Source organism: Miniopterus natalensis, chromosome 4 (assembly GCF_054644295.1).
Source record: "Miniopterus natalensis isolate mMinNat1 chromosome 4, mMinNat1.hap1, whole genome shotgun sequence".
NCBI lineage: Eukaryota > Metazoa > Chordata > Mammalia > Chiroptera > Miniopteridae > Miniopterus > Miniopterus natalensis.
Window position 1 is genome coordinate 98132428 of NC_142084.1, and position 21672 is coordinate 98154099.

At 53.9% G+C, this 21672-nt stretch overlaps 1 protein-coding gene across 1 annotated transcript in view; it reads right to left on the bottom strand.

The window, feature by feature from the left end:
• Positions 1-21672, bottom strand: part of SDK1 (sidekick cell adhesion molecule 1) — a 323826-nt gene that overhangs the window by 188409 nt on the left and 113745 nt on the right. Inside the window, exon 4 of the mRNA XM_087817025.1 lies at positions 21020-21153. Coding sequence (XP_087673151.1) covers positions 21020-21153 — 134 coding nt within the window. The remainder of the gene's footprint in view (positions 1-21019; positions 21154-21672) is intronic.

The window sequence follows — 21672 nt, forward strand, 5'->3', positions numbered from 1 at the left end:
GGAGCCTCTGGCTTGTTTGCTCTCGATGAGGAAACCGGCTTCCCAACCATCAGGACTCTAGCCGTTCACCCCCAAATATCTAAGAAACCAACGGACACAACGCAGCCAAGGCCGCCCGTTCCCCTTGTCTCCTGGCCCGTGGCGGTGGCGCCCTTTCCCCCCGACAGGCGTGGGAACCTGTGTGCAGCTGCTGTCTGTCTGTCTGTCAGATGCACGTTCAAGGTCTGTTTGCTTAGCAGCGACCAGGGCTTCCCATCCTGGGCATCCGAAGGTGCTTTCTGGAAAGGCGTTAGTGGTAGGGTCGGGGGTAGGTGGTCTGGGCCGAAGAAATCCCATAAAACCAACTTGTTAGGAACTGAGGGGCACAGTCCCCTGGCTTCCAGCCGGCGGCAGCTCTATCACTTCTTCCTGAAGACGGAATGACCGACCGCGTAAGTGGCCGTGCCGTATGCCAAAGTGCAGAGCCTGTGGTCTTATGTCCTTCACATTTGACACCCTCCAAAGGGAGGTGCTACAGTGTCCCCCCTTCTCTCTGGCCGGCCAGCGGCATCTCCCTCTGCAGAGGACCTCACGGCCACCAACCCCGGTCCTCTGCTCGCTCACTCCCCTCTCTCCCGCCCATTTCACAGTGGCTCAGGTACGGATCTTTCTAACTTGTAAATATGAAAAGAAAATCTGACAAGGCTACAAAAGATACCTTTAGTTATGCATTTAACACATAGCCTCGACTGAAAGAAAATACGTCGTCAAAAATCACTGCATTCCAAAGCGACATGGTCACCACGTAACAACACAGACTGACCCCGGCTGCGGGCTGCGGTCACCTGGGGGCTTGGAGACCTGCCGGTGCCGGCTGCACCCCACTTTCTGCCGTGCAGCCTGAGTGGGCTCTGGGACCTCCCCAAACTCCCTGTGCGCCTCTAACCCGCAGCCGCGGCCGAGAGCTGGTCACACAAAGGAAACCGGTCTCCTAATCACGCCAAAGTGGAAAGATCTGCTGACGGAGAAATTCAAACGAGATGTGTGCAGGGAAGTCCCCCGGCCACGCGCAAGGAGCTTTTTGGAAAATTGCTCTCAAAATGTTTACACAAAACAATACCCGGGAGCCCCGGCTTCAGCTGCTGCTTCACCGGTAGCCGGAGTCTCGGGACCCGGGTCAGCCTCACTCCTGGTAGGTCCGGCGCAGGAAGGCAGGCCGGTGGCCACAGCGAGCCCTGTGCCCAGCAGCCCCTGGGCCCGCGGTCCCCGGAGGAGAGCCCTCCCGCTGGGGCAGGAGACAGACAGACGACCCAGTAATCAGGGCAGATAAGCACAGCCCTGGATTGTTTTCTTTCCCCAGCCTAGGTTCCCCTTGATGGGAGGCGGTAAAATTAGTCCATGAGCCCGAGAAGTTTGCGGCTTTGCTGATTAAAACCTTAATTGACTCGGAATGTTCTAGGAATCAGTCTCCGTGAATCACTCCGGGCGCAGGCGGCTGGGAAAGAAGTGCCAGCCCCGGGCCCCTGTACGGCTCTGACCGAGCACCCGGTTCGCAGGCGCCCGCCGGGGCGGCGTCCTGGTCTCCGCGGGAGGGAAGGGGTCGTGCTCTCTCCCATTGGCTTCACGTTACGGATTCCGTTTCTTTTTGGTGGCACCCAAGCAACGGGGGCGCAGCTAAAACTCTCCGGTTTGAAGCACACAGCGCCCCTGAACCCAGAAACACTCGCGTGGTGATCCGCACCCTCCTGCGTGTGGGCACCACTCGGGGAGGCTCTAATGTACAAAGGCATCCAGCGAGACGGCGAGTGGATTTTGTTTAAACAGAAGATACGACTTAGGAAGCTGGGGGAAAGGGACACCGGTCCTTCTGCAAGGACCGCGTGCTGGACACATGCAGCCACAGGACGGTTTCGGGGCGACCCCAGTACAAACCTCGCTCTCTGGGCGGCCTCGCTCACGGCAGCTACTTCTCAGGAACCAAGGGTTAGAGAACCCGGGATTTATCATCGTAACAGGCGTCACCCGGTTGCTCTCCGAAATGGCTGCATTAATTTATGCATCAATTAACGGCACTCTGAAAATTCCATTATCCTACGAATACCCTGCCAATGGTGGGTGTTACCAAACTTTTCAATGTTCGGCAACGTGACGAGTAAAAACGTACATTTTGTTTTAATCTGGATTTCCTAAATTAACAGTGAGCTTGTCCATGTTTTCATGTTTGCTGGCAAGATGCACTCACATTCCATCAACCGCCCGTCACATGCTTTGCCCATATTTCCCCTCGAGCTGTCCTTTCCCCGTATTGATCACCCCCAGAGCCGTCAGCTTCGTGGATTAACTGTGCCCCAATTATCTCCTTCCAGTCTGTCTCTTAACTTGGTTCACAGGGCCCTTTGTCACACAGAGGTCTTCCATCTCCGTCTCCTAGAAAGGTGTCTTTATTTTCTTTCCTGGCTTTACCAGTTTTGTGTTTTACATTTATGCGTCTGATCTGGGTGGAATGACTTTGACAAGTGTGTGTGAGTGACAGCGGCCTCACGGGCGCTGTGGTTGACTCGTTGATGTTGACCCAACCCCTGAAAGTGGGTCTGAGCCACTGAGCACGTGGCTTTCCCAGGTGGCTGTCACTGCTGCTGACCTAATAGGTCCAAAGGGAAGGAGGTTTCATGGTGTGACTTTCTCACTCTCCTGACAGTGTGACAAGGAAGCAGGGAGAAGCCCAAACTGCCACCAGCGGTCACCTTCCAACTTCGAGGGAAGCTGGATTTGGGGTGAAGCCAATGGGGACGCTGCGAATAGGAGAGCAGAAAGACCGGGAGGCCCTGGGGCCTCGATGACACCACAGCCCCCCGGGCCCGCTCTGCCTGTGGACTTAGCCCCGATAACTTACCAGGCGGAGTTTACGCCCAGGCGAGCGGACACTCCGTTTCCCGGAGCCCGAGGCAACCTGACCGACTAGCGGATTTCACGGGAGAGGGCGGCCCCCGCAGCCACCGAAGCGAAGGCCCTGGGGGAGGAGACACCACGAGGACACCGCGTGGAAGGAGACCCGTGGCCCGGCGCCCAGCTGACCGCAGGTGGACTGAATTTGGGGTACGGCGGTTACACTAGACAACCCAACACAGGGCGCTGGTTCACCCCGCCCCAGCGTCACAGTGTGCTGCTTTCCCTGCGCGACACGCCTGAGACCCACGGGGAGGCTCCTCCCTCGCGTCTCGTCCCGTGAGGCTTGTGCATCGAGGACCCGCGCTTCCTGAGGGGGTGCAGGCGCTTTCCCGACCCCGGCCCCGCGCCATGAGACACCCCGGGCTCTCACGGAGAGCAAACGAGAAGGCGGCTCCGCAGCCGGAGGCGCTCCTTGCGACTCTCCACTGCCCTGGCCCTCCCGCCCTGTCCACAGGGAGCCACGGACAACGGCGCCACGTGACTTTTTCTAGACCTGGTTCAATTTGTTTAGCTGTATATACAGGTACCAGTTAAATGCATAAACTATCGCTTTGTGTTTTTTAATGAAATATTATGCTACATGGACATATACACACATGCACTACCTACTTACACATTTTCTAGCAGAGCCGTCAATGTTCAAATTCACGGAATAAAAAACCACATGAAGCCCGTCCAGCGTGGCTCAGCGGTGGAGCACCGACCTAGGATCCAGGAGGTTGCAGTTTGATTCCCGGTCAGGGCATGTGCCCGGGTTGCGGGTCCATCTCCAGTGGGGCCGTGCAGGAGGCAGCCAATCAATGACTCTCATCATTGATGTATCTGTTTCTCTCTCTCTCCCCCACTTCCTCTCTCTGAGATCAATAAAGATATATTAAAAAAAAAATACAAAAAACACACACAATGATTGTAATGCATGAGACAAACTAGACTGTGAAGTCCCTGAGGACAGTCACATTTGCTGCTATGACCCCAACAACTGCCACTTGGCTCCAAACCTGCTGAATAAATGAACAGACCTCCCCTAGAATCCACACCCAGGACCACACGTTTCCAAGGTCAGTCTGCAGAATGGACTGCTTTCCACTGCTGCAGCCAGAAAAACCAGCCTACACCCCGGGCACCATCCACCACCAACACCCCTTTTTGACTCCCGCTGCCGGGTAGAGAGACAGAACTGGTCAGGGCAGCCACAAGTTAGCGGTCAGGGTAGGAGACAGAACTGGTCAGGGCAGCCACAAGTTAGCGGTCAGGGTAGGAGACAGAACTGGTCAGGGCAGCCACAAGTTAGCGGTCAGGGTAGGAGAGAGAACTGGTCAGGGCAGCCACAAGTTAGCGGTCAGGGTAGGAGAGAGAACTGGTCAGGGCAGCCACAAGTTAGCGGTCAGGGTAGGGAGACAGAACTGGTCAGGGCAGCCACAAGTTAGCGGTCAGGGTAGGAGAGAGAACTGGTCAGGGCAGCCACAAGTTAGCAGTCAGGGTAGGAGAGAGAACTGGTCAGGGCAGCCACAGGTTAGCGGTCAGGGTAGGGAGAGAGAACTGGTCAGGGCAGCCACAAGTTAGCGGTCAGGGTAGGGAGAGAGAACTGGTCAGGGCAGCCACAAGTTAGCGGTCAGGGTAGGGAGAGAGAACTGGTCAGGGCAGCCACAAGTTAGCGGTCAGGGTAGGAGAGAGAACTGGTCAGGGCAGCCACAAGTTAGCGGTCAGGGTAGGAGAGAGAACTGGTCAGGGCAGCCACAAGTTAGCGGTCTGCCTTCCCAGGGCTGATCTCACAGGGACTCTGTGGCAGGCAACTGCCATGACCAAGGCCCGTGGTATTTAAAGACTGAAGGGACTTACGTTTTACTTTCCTTAAATAGCTTTATTGATGGATTGACTGTTTACTGATTTTGAGAGAGAGAGGAAGGGAGAGCGTAGCATTGATCGGCTGCCTCCCGCTCGCCCTCTACCGGGATCAATCCGACACCAGGCAGGTGTCCTGACTGGGAATCGAACTGGCAACCTGGGGCGCTCGGGACCACGCTCAACCAACTGAGCCACACCGGCCAGGCAAGCAGCATATTTTAAATGTAAGTTTCGGGAAAGAAATGTGTTAAACCCGCGGTACCCCTCCCACCTTTTCCAGGATGCACCTCGGCTGTGACAGCCGATGACAGCACTGCGGCCATAGCAACGCAACCCCACCCCCCGCGGCGAGCTGCCCTTCCGACCTCACCCCCCACGCCGGGCCGGCCAGCTCAGGCTTCTACAGGGCACAGCCCGAGCCTCTGGAATGGGCACGTCACACCGGCCTACGTCACCCCGAGAGAAGGGCAGAGCCACCCGCTGGACACGGCTCAGGAAGAACACGAGGGGCGGGCGCTGGCCGTGGGGACTGTCCTCCCATTTGCTGTCTACAAAAGCGCCCTGCGGAGAGCGGCCCTCCTTCCCGCTCTGTTCACCAGGTGGACTCAGCTCCAGCGCCACGAGCAGGCGCGCAGCACGGCGCAGCTTCAAGCACGCTTCACACAGGCCTCGGCCAGGAATAGCGCTCTCGTTCGTCGGAGTGCGTCGGGCGCCGCTTCGTCCGCGGGCCGAGTGATCTGATAACCCTCCGGGGTGTCTGCAGCTGCGCAGCCGGTTAGCTTCAGCGTCCGGTCCCTTTCCAGAGGCCGCTTCGCGAGTTCACAGGGCTGCCTACGAGGGGGCGCTGCGGGCGGCCGGCGTGAGCTCAGCTTGCCCGTCGAGCCACGCGCCACACCGCCTGACCCCGCGAGCCTCACCTCCAAGTCTCCCGTGAGAGTGCACGGCCTCAGGGCGCCTGTGCCTGCCAAGGCCCCTCATCAAAGACATCTCTTATCTAGATCACTATTCCCTTGGGGTCAGCACTTTCAAAACGTAGCAAGAACATACACACGGAACACAAAAGCTCATAGTAGGCTGCTACCTTCATGGAAACATGAGTATAAATTAGTTTTAATTGAGATTTAAAATATGTTAAATACTTATAACATTATGAACATGAAGCAGAAATTAAATATCAGTTTCTTAATAAATATGAAAATAGAATAATTCCTTCATTAAAATGGTAATATCACCAAATTATTCAATTAATAAAAAAGGCTATCTCATATCTTCAAGAGAGACACTGTCTCCCAAAAGCTCATTATTCGGGGCAGATAGCATCGTTGCCTGCCTTTAATAAGCTTTAAATGCATTTTAATAAAACGATAATTTTCACTCTCACAAGTGAAATCTCCAACATGTACTGAATAATGCTGAATTACTGATAATGCCCTCATGGGATTTTTTTCAGTGGGTTCATCAGGTTTGGACAAGAACAGGATTTTTAGAAATTTTATAAAAATTATCTTGTTTTTACCACTAATAAAACAATAGCATACAATAATGAAGACAATAAATATCACTTCACTTAATAATTAATAATGAAGACAATGGTGATTAAAGCAAGCCTCACTGTCTACATTTCGGGCCCTGTTACGCACCCTGTCCCCGTGTCTGTCTGACGGCAGACGCACTCCCACGAGGCAGGAGGGTCTGGGGTGGGCGGGGCCCCTCCATCTCCTGCCCTCCGTGAGGGCCGCCTCCCTCTTCCCTGGGCCTTTACGGGCAGCGTTTTGATGAGTCCTGTACTGGGCCAAGGAAATGTTTGATCGGTACAACGTTTATATAAACCTTTGGATACACACTTCACATATCTGTTCTATATAAGTTTTAGTTTCGTTGGACTCATGAGACCTGGTTCAAACCCCTCATTTTACAAAGGAGGAACGGAGGCCCAGATCCCCGCAGACAGGAAGCCGAGGCCAGATCCCCGCAGACAGGAGGCCGAGGCCCAGATCCCCGCAGACAGGAGGCCGAGGCCCAGATCCCCGCGGACAGGAGGCCGAGGCCCAGATCCCCGCGGACAGGAAGCCGAGGCCCAGATCCCCGCGGACAGGAGGCCGAGGCCCAGATCCCCGCGGACAGGAGGCCGAGGTCCAGATCCCCGCGGACAGGAGGCCGAGGTCCAGATCCCCGCGGACAGGAGGCTGAGGCCCCGGCTTTTCACAGGGGAGTCTCTATGACACCCACTTAGGCCAAGTCCCAGCCGGCTCCAGAATGAGATCCTTTGTACAACAATGTCTGAGTTCCCCGCGATAATATTGTCTCAGCTCTAAAAGAAACTAATTAATTTTCATCAAAAGCATTATGAATGAAAAAACCAGATGTGCTAAAAAGTGAATTAAAACTAATGAAGGAATATCACCCATTGAAAACAGGTTGATTATAGTTAATTCGAAGAAAAAAGAGCCCAGGCCTATTTTGCAGGTGATAGGATTTTAACAATTTCTTCTCCAAATGAAAGTGCTTTTTTTTTTTTTTTATAACTAGAGACAAAGTTAATAAATCACATCCCATCCGCGGTCATAAAAGATAATCAGAAGCCGGAATATTCCACCTGGTTGGAGCACAGAGCCACGGGGGCCACTCTGTGGAGAGTTCTGAGCTGGAAGTTACCAGAAGTGGAGGGGAGAGTCCTGGTTTCCCGTTTTGGGCTGGCACTGGGCTCCATGCTCGGACTGGAGGTCAGGTGCAGCTTAGCTAACGTCCAGCATGCAGGGAGGCCCGAGCAGGGGGGAGGCCCTGCGGCCCTGAGCTACACACATTCCTCTGTCATTAGGGACCCACAGGCTGCTCATGAGGCCTGTGTTCTCCTAGGTCCAAGCTGACCGAGGGGCTAAAGCAGGTGCCAGTGCGTCCTCACTAAACAGCGAAGGGTGTGGGGCTGCCCTGCTGTCCTTGACTGTGTTCACCTGAGACTCCTTCCCAAGGACACGAGTTTGGTCCACGCTGGACTCACTCACTCACTCGCTCACTCAGGGGAGATTTCTGGGTGACCCACGCTCTCTTTGCTATACAGGCTCAGTCCTACTTGTATCAGGGGTGAACTCCAGCGAGGGAGAATGAGGGGAGCAGGGGTGTGGTTCCCTCGCCCTTGGCCAGTACACTGGTCTGGGTGGCCACTCTGCTGGAGTGACCTAGACCTTCCTCCAAGAGTTTAGTTGCTTTTCCAGCTGCTAAACTGACCACTGTCTCCTATTATTGGGTGTGGCAGCCTGGGGGACATGCCGGTGAGTCTCCTGGGTTCGGATTCCTCCGTCCCCATGGTGCAGCAGTGGCCCCAGCTCCTCATGGCCGTCAGCATCCAGTGCCCGTCAGCATCCAGTGCCCACGCCAGCACAGCCCAGGGTACCCTGTGTACCCCAGGGAGGCACTGTCTCCTGGAGCAGTTAGCTCTGGATAGCAGAGCCTGGGTTAGGGAAGGAGGCTTGTGCCCAGAGCCGGGTCAGCGGGCACACGCGATGGAGTCTGCCTGCAGCTCTGCTCTCCCCTTCACTGTAGTCTCTAGGAGCATCCCCCGGGGTGTATTGTGCAGGCCCATTCCAGCACCAGCCAAGGTGGTCTGACCACCTAGGAATCAGTCCCCAGCTCTCCGCTCCTTTGTCAGTTGGCTGTGAGAGCCCTGCCCACTGAGGCTACAGTCCTGAGACGTAGGAGAGGGTCAGAGTAGAGAGGTGGTGACAGGGAGTCCGGGTTCCCCTTTCATGTAGTTTATTCCTGTTTTCTGTATCTGTCTGGGCTCAGCCTCAATGCGCCACTTCCACTCACGACCCTCATGATCTGGAGACTGACAGGCCCTGGCTCCATCAGGTCTGCTGGATCCAATGATGAAGCCACTGGGACATGTGCACCTAGATCTACTGGATAGCCCTCTCTTGGCATGGCCCCTTGCCCCAAAACTGGCAGCCTCTGTGCCACCCGGTAATGGCTGCAGGCAGTGTTCCCAAGGCTGCACAGGCCTGTGGTGCAGGGAAGGAGGGAGGCACAGCCCAGCAGGCCTGTAGAACACTGGCCGGGCCGTGCACGCAGGTGATCCCGCCTGGAAACGGAGCCTGGGATGACAGTCTCAGCAGTGACTCTCACTCACCTGGGCTGCAGCTGCTAAGCCCCTAGCCAGCTCTGTGAATGCACTGGGCTGAAAGCTGTCTGAGGGCCCCGTGGATTCTCTCCAGAGCATCGTTCTCGGATTTTATCGCACACTAGAGTTGCCCAGAGAGCCTGTTGAAACAGATTCCTGGACCCCACGCCCAGAGTCTGTGGATTGGTCTGGGGGGTGCCGTGGAAACCTGTGTTCTGGCAGCGTCCAGCTGATGCGGATGCTGTGGCCCGCCCCGAACCCCACTGTGAGCAGCTACGCTCTGGAGCTCGCTTTCCAGCCAGCAGCGCTGGCGTCACCGGGGGCCGGGAGACGTCCGTTTCCTCAGGCTTTACTGCGTGTATGAGTCACCCGCGCATCCTGCTAAGATGGAGCCGGAGCCCGAGTTCCGCACTCCTAACAAGCTCCCCGATGACCCGCATCGCTGGGCCAGGGACCATGCTCTCAGTTTAGCCCCAAAATCCGCAGCCCTGTCTGTACATCACAATCACCTGATGCCTCTGACAACGTCCTGCACAGCCAGTGATTTTCATGGCACCCGGGGAGAGAAACAGTGGCCCATACTTAAAGTACTTTTATTCCACTTTGTCACTTTTCCTAAGATTATGGCTAAATGTATTGGCCCAGCACTTTTTCAGATTTTTCGGGATTTGCCCTTTGGCGGTCTGACCTCCCTACTTCCCTGTCCCAGCGCCCAGGCAGGCCAGGTCTGGGGTTCTTGCCTCCCCTCCCCACTCCTTCCCTGCTTCTACTGGCATATGCCTTTCACTTCCAGTTTAACTGCACATGGTCTCAATGTATTTCTGTTTGTTACAGCCCATAAAACAATTCTGAAAAAAAACTACATCTCCCTCACATATTTTAAGTTTATATTTCAACATTTACTTTTAATTTCTAGTGCATTTTAAGTAAAACTTTAGATCACTTTTAAATGTATCCAAAGGGACCTGGGTACCATTGTGATTTGCTACCAACCGTCATTCCTATAAAAACCTCCTTTTTAATAACGACATTCTACTCACTTCTTTCCCTCCGTCAACCATGTGCAGGATTTTATTTACTGCAACATATATTATTCCTGAAAGTCTTCCACGGCTGTACCCACTTCTCTATGCAAGAAAGGATAGGTATTTCATTCATTTTATTTTCAAACTCTTATGACTCTAAAACTCCAAATGTTAAAAAAGTTCTTGGTTGGGTATCCATTGTAATTATTAAAATAATTAATAATCAAACCAACGTGCATCAGTGCAAACGCAGACAAACACTGAACATAAAAGTAAAATTTTCTTGGACATGCATCTCTTAATGAGATAAATGGTACACACCTGGGGCCAAAAATGAGACAGGCGGACTCTAAGGCCACGGGAAACCCACTGTTTCCTTCAGACAGACAGCCATGCGGGGTACACACAGGGGTGCGTGGTGCGGAGGGGACCCAGACAGCAGTGACGGGAAGTGCACTCAGTGTTCTCCCAGGCTCCGGTGATATGCAAAATATTTCGTGACCGACACGGCAGGGCACCCAGCAATCAGAGCAGAAGCCGGCGGGGACAATGGCCTGATATCCGTCACTCAGGTGCAGATTAAGGGTGGACGTGACCAGCTGACCTTCATGCCGGCACAGGGCCCAGGAAATTAGAACCACAGCCTCGTTTTTTATCAAGAACACGCTCCCTGTCATTTTTAATGCTGTAACTAAAATGAACAAAGAAATGAAAGGCTCGAAATATTGCCTATTCATTTTATATGTCTTTCTGATGGTAACATTCTGCATAATTTTTTAGAGCATTTCCCAACTCAGGAGGAGTTTTCTCACATGTGCTGAAGAAATGAGAAGCCACGTCACTCAGAGGAGCTCGTGATCAGGTCAGCCCTGAGCATGCGGTTTCCCCGCTACGTCGTCCTGACTAATTAGGGTACGAGCCACAGTCTGAGGGACAGAGGGAGACGTTCATGCTAGAGACCGGAGCTGGAAACCTCCCCAAACAGGTCACACCCTCCTGCGATTCCACCCCAAACTGAAGGGACCGCAGAGTGACATCCTGAAGGGAGACATGAGCGTGCGCGCCGGTGTTCAGTGACAGGGAGGGGCGCCGCTTGGCGTGGGGCGCGGTCCCGGGTGGGCTGCAGCTCAGCAGCATCCGTTACCAGCAAAACAGGCGCACGCACGGACACGACCCGCGGGGCCAGCCGGGGGGCCATGAGACCCCCTTATCTCCTCTCAGTCCCAAAGCCTGCTCCCACGTGCACGCGGGGGACCCACACGGGGAAACGGGTGCTCTTTCGGAGTCTCACTTGAGTCCCTGCACCCCTGGGCCCTGGCTGCATCCTGCTCCCCGGGAAACTTACACAGGCTGGCCTCCGGACTCCACACGCTCAGTCCTACGACCAAGGTGACCCAGAAAACTCAGCTCACATTTCTGTTGTTTTTAATTCTCACCCAAGGATATTTTTCCATTGATTTTTAAAGAATATGGAAGGTAGGGAGAGGGGGAGAGAGAGAAATAGACTGATGTGAGAGAGGCACATCAATTGGTTGCCTTCCACATGCGCCACGACCAGGGCCGGGGATCGAACCCTCGACCCTTCAGTCTGCAAAGGGGATGCTCTTACCACTGAGCAACACTGGCCAGGGCCCCCGTGCACATTTTTATGACTCTATAAAACTGTATAAAAGCATCATCTTTGGAATCCACCTTAAAAAGCCACACCTGCCAGGTATTCCAGGGAAAACGGCAGGTCCAGTGACAATGGGCAGTCATTTCCCAAGCCCTCCAGGGACCTGCTCCGCCTGGTACAGAGCCACCTGAGGCTCTGAGGTAGGAGCTGGTCTGTGCCCGGGAGGGTGTTCCTGAAGATGGGAAAGGGAGAGAGGGTCCAGGCAAAGTGACTGCCTGAGACGACACAGAGTCCGCGGCCGAGACTGCCGTGAAGTGCTCGCTAATTAGGACACACAGGAGGAGTGTGGATGTGAAGATACATTTCAGACTCCTGTTATTTCTGATATAAATTCCATTTTTTATATCTCAGCTACATAGTGCCCTTGACAAAGCAGTGGGGGGAGTGCCCTCGTTCTGGATTCGGCCGCGGCCTTCGGGGGAGCTGGTGGCCTTTCGCGTTAACAGACACTTTATCTGATCTTCTCTGGGCTGACTTGATATTCTCAGCCCTGCCGTAAAGGTCTATGGTTTTAATTACCTGCTGTAACTGCCTCGACAAGAGCCAGAGAATATCATCTTTAGTGACCAGCATAAAACGCTACAAGGAAACGGGACCTGAGCTGGTACCAAAGGTGACCATGGGCCAGGCCACCTGCATGCAAGTGGCAACCAGATCGAGACCCTCCAGCAGGACGTTAAACAGTGAGAACAATTTTGCAATATACGTAATCTGCAACCTAGAGTCCGAAAACCTCGGAAATTCTGAAGGAAGCGACACTGAGCAGGTGGTTTTAAGTAGCAGCTTCAGAACGCAGAAGCCGTCGGTGTAGAAGGAACCTGGGAAGAGGCAGGGCCGCAACGGGTTAGCCCAGAAAGGAGCTAAGTGCCGAGGAGAGAGGACTGGCCACACTCATTGTTTGTGTTCAGCTTTACGTGCCGTTTTTCCAAGAAAACTATGTTTACAACTGACAGCTGGTGCTGTGGTCTCATCTCAGCCTAGGGCCAGCCAGGGATGCGCCACGAAGGATGCAGAGTTCACACCGTGATCACAGGGGAACTCAGTGTCCTGTGCCCCCGCCTGCGCCCTCAGAACGTCCTCTCTGCTCACATCAATCACAGCGACAGGGAGGCGGACAAATGCTACGATGAGAGTGGGACATCCAGAGTGTTCAGCGCTGGGGAGGTACTCACTGTGTGAGTAACTCACAATGTCGAGCCGCTCTCAATAGAAATTTTGAAATGTGATGTTTACATACCTTGAGCCTACAATGAAATGACCTTAAATTCTCAGCTAATTGAATTCAGGAAGCGGCTGCCAGGCAAGGTTGAGAAATGAGGCCCCAGAGTCAACAGCAAGAATCACTGGCGCTACGTCTAGTCACAGGCCTAGAACTCCTACAATGAAAAGACTCCCACGTTTAAGTCTCTGAATATAATGCTTAAATCAGTACATTTAATAAGGGGGCTGGAGGGGGGGGTGGCTTGGAGAAATTATTAAAGTTACACTTTGTGGAGGAGTTTGTGAAAAATCTGATTAGGCAGATTACTACCCAATGCTAATTTGCGCCCTTAAATAATCATACATAATTGAGAAGCAAATGCACGCGTGGTTCATTTACAGAATCTAAGCAGGCTGCTTGGTGACTGCTCCCCTTCCCGTGGGTGTGACCCACTCACTGTTCAAACTTGCCACAAGGGGTCAATGGTAACACCTGGAAAGGAGGGGGGCAGCTGTGCACGTCCGTCTTGTGACCCGACCAGGACAGACCACGTCTTTCCGAATGGCCTACACGGTGCCTAATGCATCATTGATAACAACGGGTATGCGCTGTAGCGGAGCACTACGGTGTTCCGGCGGCAAGCACTCCTCCGGCCCCACCTCCACGGCCCCAGCCCACGCAAGCCTGTGCTCACGTGAGCGTGGCCTCACCCACAACCTCCCCTCAGCTGGCTGCAGAAGGGTGCCGGCCTCGAGCTGCCTCCGCACAGATAGCACCCCGCTCTACCCAGATTGAATGTTTATTAGGAGTGGTTCTGGCATCGAAACAGGAGCTCTCCCTGTTTAAAACAGTGCTGAGTTCTGAGGTCTGAGAGTGGAAGAGCTCAGAGTCTCCAGTCCAAGGGGAGGGTGGACTCGGTGGGTGCACTGCCCCTGAGACCGGCTTCTCCACGGGCTCCCCTCCCTTGGACACACGCTGACATCAAGAGCACACCCAGCTTCGGGACAGACGCTGTTTCCTTTTTACAGGGGAAACCAGGGCTCTGGGGGTCAAACCAGCCTTGCCTTGAATCCCAATTGCCAGCAGTATTCCTGTGGTTTTGGTCAATGTGTTAACTTCCTGGGGCCTCCGCTCTCAGCTCTGAGATGGGGCTGATCACTAAAGTCAGGGGCCGCTGTGGAGCAGGAGGAAAACGCTCTTGAAGCGCCCGGCTGGTGCTTGGGGAAGGTCAGCGCCCCACTCCTCCAGGCCCTCGGGAACCACTGAAGAGTTCGCGTATTTATCAATTATCGTCGAATCTGACAGAGCGGGGGCAGTGTCTGCTCCTACATCACCTAAGTGACGTGTGTAAAACTACGCGTCCCCACAGTGGAAGTTGATATGTAAAGGTTTTCCAACACAGGTTTGCAGGTCTGCAAAATAGGATTTCTAGTGTATTGTAATACATCAACATTCGAGTACGTTTTAATAAAATAAAGCTACTCGGTGCTCCTTTCTGTGTATCCAAAGGAGTTTAAATATTTAATACCCAGCGTCACCCTTTCCAAAAGCGCGTGGACGAGCTCTGAGTTTTAACCAGAAACTATACAGTTCCGTCATCTTCCTCCCAGACCGGGGCCTCATTCGACTCCTCTCACGAAATTCTTCCCGGATTTATTATATTTAATGATTCAAAGTATTTTACTGACCACCCTATTATACCCTCTCAAAAATATGTATATAAATTAAAATTTCCTCAGCAACCATGCGCCTCTGGGGTATGAACATTTTTTTTCTCTTGGATTGAGTTATTACTACAATTATTATCCACACTCAATAAAAACAAATACATGTATAACAAATTCGGATGAACATTATACTCGGAATTTAAAAACCACTGGAAATGCCTCTCCCCATGGGTCGCGAGGTTTCCTGTGCCTCGAACACTAGTTTCCGCTTTATAGATGTAACTGCTGTGAAATCCTGGTCATAGGAGAGTAGATGGGAATGAAAGGAATTTTGTTATAGAAATTGCTCTTGATTCTTTAAACTCCTGGGTATACCCAAGTCACACGGTAATTCATCAGTTAGAACAGACTGTTTGTTCCAGTAATGAATAAACCCCGAGGCCCTTGGTGCTCAGTGCACAGGGTTTACCTCCTGCTTGCAGGAAGCCCCATCTGCCAGGCTGTCCCCTCCACATGCTAATTCCAGGCCCTGGGCAGCTCCCTCAGGGCTCTGCCGTCACCACCTGTCTCATGGTCACAGTGGGTCATGAGGTGACATGCTGGCTCTTAGATGCATGGACTAGAGGTGACACACTTCAATCCACTCACACGTCACTGATTGGAGTTAGTCACCTGGCCCCAACCTGCAGAGGGGCTGGAGTGTCTTCCTGTTCTGAGAGCCAGTGGCCTTCCTGCCGCAGTCAGCGACCATCAAATATCATTTGTAGTAAATGGCCGATGATGTTGCATTTGGTCCTGTCTTGTTGTGTAGATGCAAGGAACTGAAAACGCCTGATTATGAAATGACTTATTTATCAGGGCACTTTGCTTCCTCACCTCTGCTCAGATTCTCAGAATCACCCCTTGTTCGGCACCGGGATGCTTGTATTCTCAGATTCTGTCTGTACTGAAGATTCAGTGAGTGGGACAGGCCAAGGAGGGGGCTGCGGTGAGAAGCACCCCGAAACTCGGGCATCCCCGGCAGATGTGGTTTTAGAAGGAACACAGGCTGGCACCTGGAGACAGGTCCCTGGGAATCACATGGGGCTGCTCACCCGGGAAACCTGTGTGCCCCCCGAGGGGCACTCAGCCCAACGTGCAGATGGCTGCTTTGGGAGACTGGGGATATCAGACTCCCAAACTGGTTCAAAAGTCGAGGGCAAATCACAACTTAGAGTTTAGCCCCTTTCCCTAAGATTTACCAAGGGTGAGATTAGGCTGCGATAAGTCGCAGGGGGAGAGAGAGCTGGATGAGGAGAGACGGGAGCGCGGTGGTGAAGACCCACAGGCAACAGAAACAACCCAGTTTTGTCTTGTGGGTGGGAGAGGATTATGGCTTCGTTTATCTGTAATTGCCTTGGTCTTTTTTTCTTTTTAACTGAAGTCTCTGGAGAATCTCCTAGACCTCATTCCAGGCCATATATGCCTGCTCAGAAACAAAACATCGGGGGCACTTTTATTTGTTTCGGAACTGAAACCACAAGAGGAACACTCGTCTTTACGGCTGTTGTGCGGAGCAGCTGTCAGGAGGTGGCAGGTCCAACACAGGGTGTGGACGGTCCGAGGGGAGATCCCAAAGTTCTCATTTTCAAGGCGGGGACGGCTGGCCTTCATATGTCTGTCTGCTCCCAGAACTTCCCAAGGGCGGCGGTCTCACCTCCGCCCGGCGGGGGGGTTCCCGGATCCGTGTTTAGCTCTGACTGAGCGACCCCTCGCAGAGCAGACGGCTGGGTACAAGCGCTCCCGGGGAGAGACCACGGAGCTCAGCTGCTCCGATCAGGCTCGGACGCAGGGCAAGCGGCGCTGTCACCATGTGCCCATCATCGGCTGCCTGACCGGGACAAACAATTCTCTGTGATCAGTGCCGTAAGAGTTTGCCCAAATCTAAACATTAGGACAAGTAAAACGGACTTCCGTTTGCTAAACGTATACTGTGCCGTGAGACCTGAGCTAAATAAAGATGGAATGAAACAGTCATGACCAGCGGGACACCGGCGACACCGTGGCTCCCACCTTCCTCCTGTGCCCGACGGCTGCATCTTACAATGTACACGTGACTAAGTGTGCCACGGTGCGCTGGACGCCGGGACGTGCTGGCCGGCGAGACCACAGCCTGGGCGTCCTTCTGTCCCGGCCGGGCCAAGGTGCCCCCCGGCCCTCCACAGCCCCACCCAGCAGCCTCGCCACCCGGGGGGTCAAGCTGATCACTCGGCTGTTGGGCACATTTTCTGTTATGCTTCCCACGGTCCGGGAGTCGCGTCCCATGTAACCCACGGAGCCACAGCTGGATCTAAGCTGGTCATTTGTGGTACGGACGCTGTCTCCAGACTGGTTGTTCTCAATGGCTCAACCGTGCCGACTGCTTCGGGAACCAGCCCTTGCGGGGAACAGTGGAAAGAAAGGCTGGTGCCTGCCCCTCTCTTTAACGAGAAGGCAGAAAGAGAGTGAGCTGGGCTTGAACGGGGCGCACGGAAGCCTTGTCTCCCGGGGTCCTCTCCGATGACTGTGCCCGGCAGCGTCCTCAGGAATCCACTCTCAACCGATGAACGTACCTGAGGTCTGCAGTTAAATTAGCATCACAGAGGACAAAGAATGTTAAGTGGTCCCGGAATTAAAAGCAAGGGCTTGTCAGCCTGGAGGATCGGTGGGAATGATATCTCATCTGCAGTGTTGTTTGAAGAGGAGACATTAAATGAAAGGTGGAAATAATAGGCAGGAGAGAGGCAGTCATTTCTTTTTTAATCTCGGCTTCATCCCCAGGAGAGAATCTCATTACACTGGACACTGTGAATGTTGGGTCGGAGCTGATGAGTGCCTGGGGCGCGCACAACGGTATTTAAACAATAATTGATTAACCACCTTTCAGAGCTCTCGTCTCCCAACTCTACCTTTTTTCTTCTCTTAAGAAGAAACTCTCATTCGCACCTGGATTCGGCTCGGAAGACCTGACCCACCAGAGTTAACTCGATGCAAGATCTTCAAAGCGGAACCGACAACAGGTTGGCAGGTGTGTGAAGCCTGCCTGGTCTGACCTCGGATGGAAGTGTCTGCTCTCGGCCGAGGCCGGCCCGCGCTTCCTTCCCTGGCGAGCGTCTGAGCTGCGGGAGCCAGCCATGAAAAATTCATGCCGGACGCTCCAGCAGTCCCACCTGTGTCCTTAACATCTGCTGGCTTCGCGTCCCAGGGAAACTTCAAAGCGAACCCAGCGAGCTGGCAGCCAGCTTTCCCGGGGCGCGGGGGAGAGGTGCGTGCGGCAGGCGCCTGCTTCCTGACGGGGTGATCTGTGCGGACCACGCTGTCACTTAGCTTCATTTTTTTCTTAATTCTCACCCGAGGATGTTTTTTCCACTGCTTTTCAGAGAGAGTGGAAGGGGGAGAGGGAGAGAGACACCGATGTGAGAGACACACCGACTGGGTGCCTCCCATACTCGCCCGACTGGGGCCAGGGATGGAACCTGCAACAGAGCTGCGCGCCCGACTGCGAATGGAGCCTGCGCCGCGCCCGCCAGGGCTCCTGCATCTTCTCAGCCCCACGGAGGGGCAGAGACGGTCAGGGCGGGAGTGCCGCCCGCGGACACGCACAGGGCAGCGCCTCACTTCTGATTGCCATGCGTTTAAAAATTACTTATTTTTTTTCTAAATCCTCTTTATCTTTTGCTTCCCATCAGCCTCGAGTGCAGCCAAAATACAGGGGTCCCCCCAAAATGTGTGCGCACTTTAGCAGCTGACGACTCACTTCATTTTGAAAATGAACTGTGTTAATAAACTCTGGCTTCATAGCCAAAGTGCGCACAGGTTTTTTGGGGACACCCTGTGTTTAGCAACTGAAAAGGTGGTGAGGCTCTGGACCCTCGGTACACGGGTGCTGGGGAAACACTCGGCTTCCTCCTGGCGCTGGGCGCGAGCCCGCCACGCACGGAGCTGCTCTGAGGCGAGGCCGCCCCTGGCGCTACTCCACGGGGAGCTACCCCACGTCTGCGCAGGGCCGGCCCTGCAGGGGGGACGCTGTGCTACTGCGACAGGAAACAGGAGCGGGGCCCACGGCTCTCCAGTTTTAAATTAATTACGGTGCAACCCGCCGGGAATTTCATTTCTAGTACCTCACAGCCCGGTCGCGTTCACTGCACAATGGTTCCCCACTTTAATCTCCTGGGTCCGGGGACAAATTTATCTCTGTTAAATGATAATTGGCTGTAATATCTTTTGATTCCTCAGAAACGCTGGCTGGCAAGTTTTTAAAAATATTCATCAATCTTGTGCGGTGCTTCCTGCTCACCGTCTCCCTCAGATGAAAAGACGTCTGCGTCTCACGCGCGCCGCACCTGCGCCCAGCGTGCGGGGTCTGGAGCAGGCCCAGCTCCTGGGAACCTGGGCAGGCGCGTGCCCCCCGAGTCTCAGGCCCCCCGAGTCTCAGGCCCTGGCCTGCAGACGGCCTGGTACAGCCCTCCCGGGGGTCGGGAAGGGAGCAAGACTTAAACACACAGTTCTGGGGTTTTCTGCGGATGTATCGAGACCTCTGACCTTTAGAGGTTTTTAAAACAGAACTTTTTGTGAGAAACGCATAATTGGTGCCATTTCATGTTTAGCTAAATCCAGTATGTCAACAGGAGGTTCTCCTAAGAATTAAAAGAAGGCTGCTTCCTCGACTCCCTGCTTCTCACAGCGCACCCGTCCCGACAGGAAGCAAAGGCCCTGTAGGGGAACGAAACGCAGGTTCCCCCGCAGATGTGGAACAAGTCCGTCCGCACCGTCAGCCTCCCTGTATCTCTCTCCCTACACATTTCGCCTGGCGCCAACCGAAAGATAAGAGACAAGGGATTGAAATACAAGGCAGTTAATTATAATATTCATGAGCTGCTTCCAGCACGCTTCTTGGTTGGAGTGGAAACTGAAACTATTGAAAGAATTTGCATATTCCAATTACCTGCCGCCATGCTGTTGCTTCGCAGGCAGCCTGCGGGTCGGTCCCCCCTGAGCCGCGTCCTGCACGGCCTCGTGGCCTAGGCGTGTCGGACGCGCCTCCACACAGGCTGGCGCGTAACTTCCCCACGTCAGCATCATGTCAGCCAGGACAGCTGTGCTTCCGGCAGCCCAAGGCCGACGTCCCTGTTCTGACTCAGTCTCACCAGCTTGCCCTATGTTGGTTACCCCGGGGTGTGTATGACAGGTCAGTGCTGAGTCAGACTTGCTGGCCAGAATAATGGTAGGACTTGAAGATCATAAAAGCAATCACGACCTATTTGAAAATATGCAATTTCCATCCTTCACCATCAGCATGGAAAAGATCTTGATAAATCATCCACTTCTACTTTGGTCCTGACTCAGAGGGTCCTCTACACAGGGGCACGTCACCTGCTGCCTGGACCTGCGGCCCGGTGCCTGGCCCAGACAGAACTCTCCGCGGCACCGAAAAGGCCCCGCCGACGGCCAGCTCCGCGCTCAGCCCATGGTCTGGGATCAGGACTTAGTCCTTCCACGGAACTGAGGAGCTGGTGGCAGGACGATGGCCACGTAGGAGCCCTGCCAGGACCGCGTGGGCACACAACAGCACTCAGGTAGCTCCGTCTCCTGCCCCAGGGTCTGCTACAAATGTCCACTCGGAAAACCCCACTCGAAGCCACTGCGACCCCCAAGGACCCCGAGGAGCAAACACTAGGATCCCATCCCAGGTGCGAAACAAAACGTTTCAGACCACCTGAAGGGGTCTGTTTTTGAAAAGATGAAATTTATCGGTACCCAGACAGACCCATTTAATTCACTGTTGAATGATGTGGTCATAATATTGTGAAACCTACCACAGCCCTTCCCGCTGCATTTTCTCAACAGCATCATCCCCGACCTCACACCACACAGTGTCACCCGGCCAACATCAGGCGGCACCTCTGACCTGCACACTCGTCTCCTACGTTCAGGATCCCCGCTGCTGGTCATTCCCCTTCCTCAGCAAAGAACTCTTGTCGTAGAGTTTCCGGAGCCTTCTCTCAAGGCCAGACATTTGAACTACGCTTCCTCAAACCAGAATGTCCTTAAATAAACTGAACACGTAACTGACTTGTGTGGATTCTTTACCCGATTCACTTAAGTCAGGTGCAAAAAAACGACCGGCTGATCATGCTTCAGAAACGCTGCTACTCTGAACACAATTATAGTAGTATAAATATTTTCTCAAGGATTTTATTACTAAATTAAAAGAACGTCGCCTGTGCCTAGCCTCCAATAAGACTCACGAATACAACTCCTGTGAGTTTCAAAAGAGCTTTTGCTGTTAGAAACAGTTCCCATTCACAGCGCACAAAAGCAAAGTCATGTTTAAATCCCCCAAACAAATAAAACTTGGAAAATGAGTTCCATTCACATTCTCTGCCTATCACTGCAAAGAAAGCAGCCACTGACATCTGGCCGACAGTTAACCACAAGCAGGGCACTCGCGGGAGGAGACTCCTGCACAGTGCCCTGGGGACTGCGGTCCTTCCTTACACCTGACTCCCCCTCTCGGAAGGAGCGCTGGGGTCTGGAACTCACCCGTGACGCTCAGGCGGATGGGCGGGCTCGTCTTGTTCTCGCCGTTCCTCTCGTTGACGGCCTGTGCGTAGTACGTCCCCTCGTCCCCCGCTGTCGCCGCCAGGATCACCAGCTGATTGTCCAGTGTGATGGCTCTGCGTCAGAGAAGGGACAGCGTCAGGGCCACGCTGAGGAACCTCTTACTCATAAGACACATCAACGTACAGGCCAGCTGTAAAGGAATGTCCCGGGGGCTTTTAAGGTCAAGAAGGACCTGGAAGGGTGGACACGAACCCACAGTCTGACTTCAGGGAAACGGTGGTGGGGGTGGCACTTCTCACCTCCAGGTGGCCCCATGCCCTTCACCTATACCACCCGCCACGTCCTAGAAGGGCAAGCTGTCAATCATCCCTGACCCCTTCTCCGATATCCCAATTCTACTGCGACAAGGACTCTCAGACACATTTGACTCACGGGAGGGAGGAATAGGTCTCTGGCATGGCCCCTGGTGCTCTGCCAACCGCACCACACGGACTCTCACCAGGTAGCGCATTTAAAAGAAGACGCCCTGCCCGGCCGGGCGTGGCTCAGCGGTTGAGCGTCGACCTAGGATCAGGCGATCAGGGTTCGATTCCCGGTCAGGGCACATGCCCAGGATGCGGGCTCAATTCCCA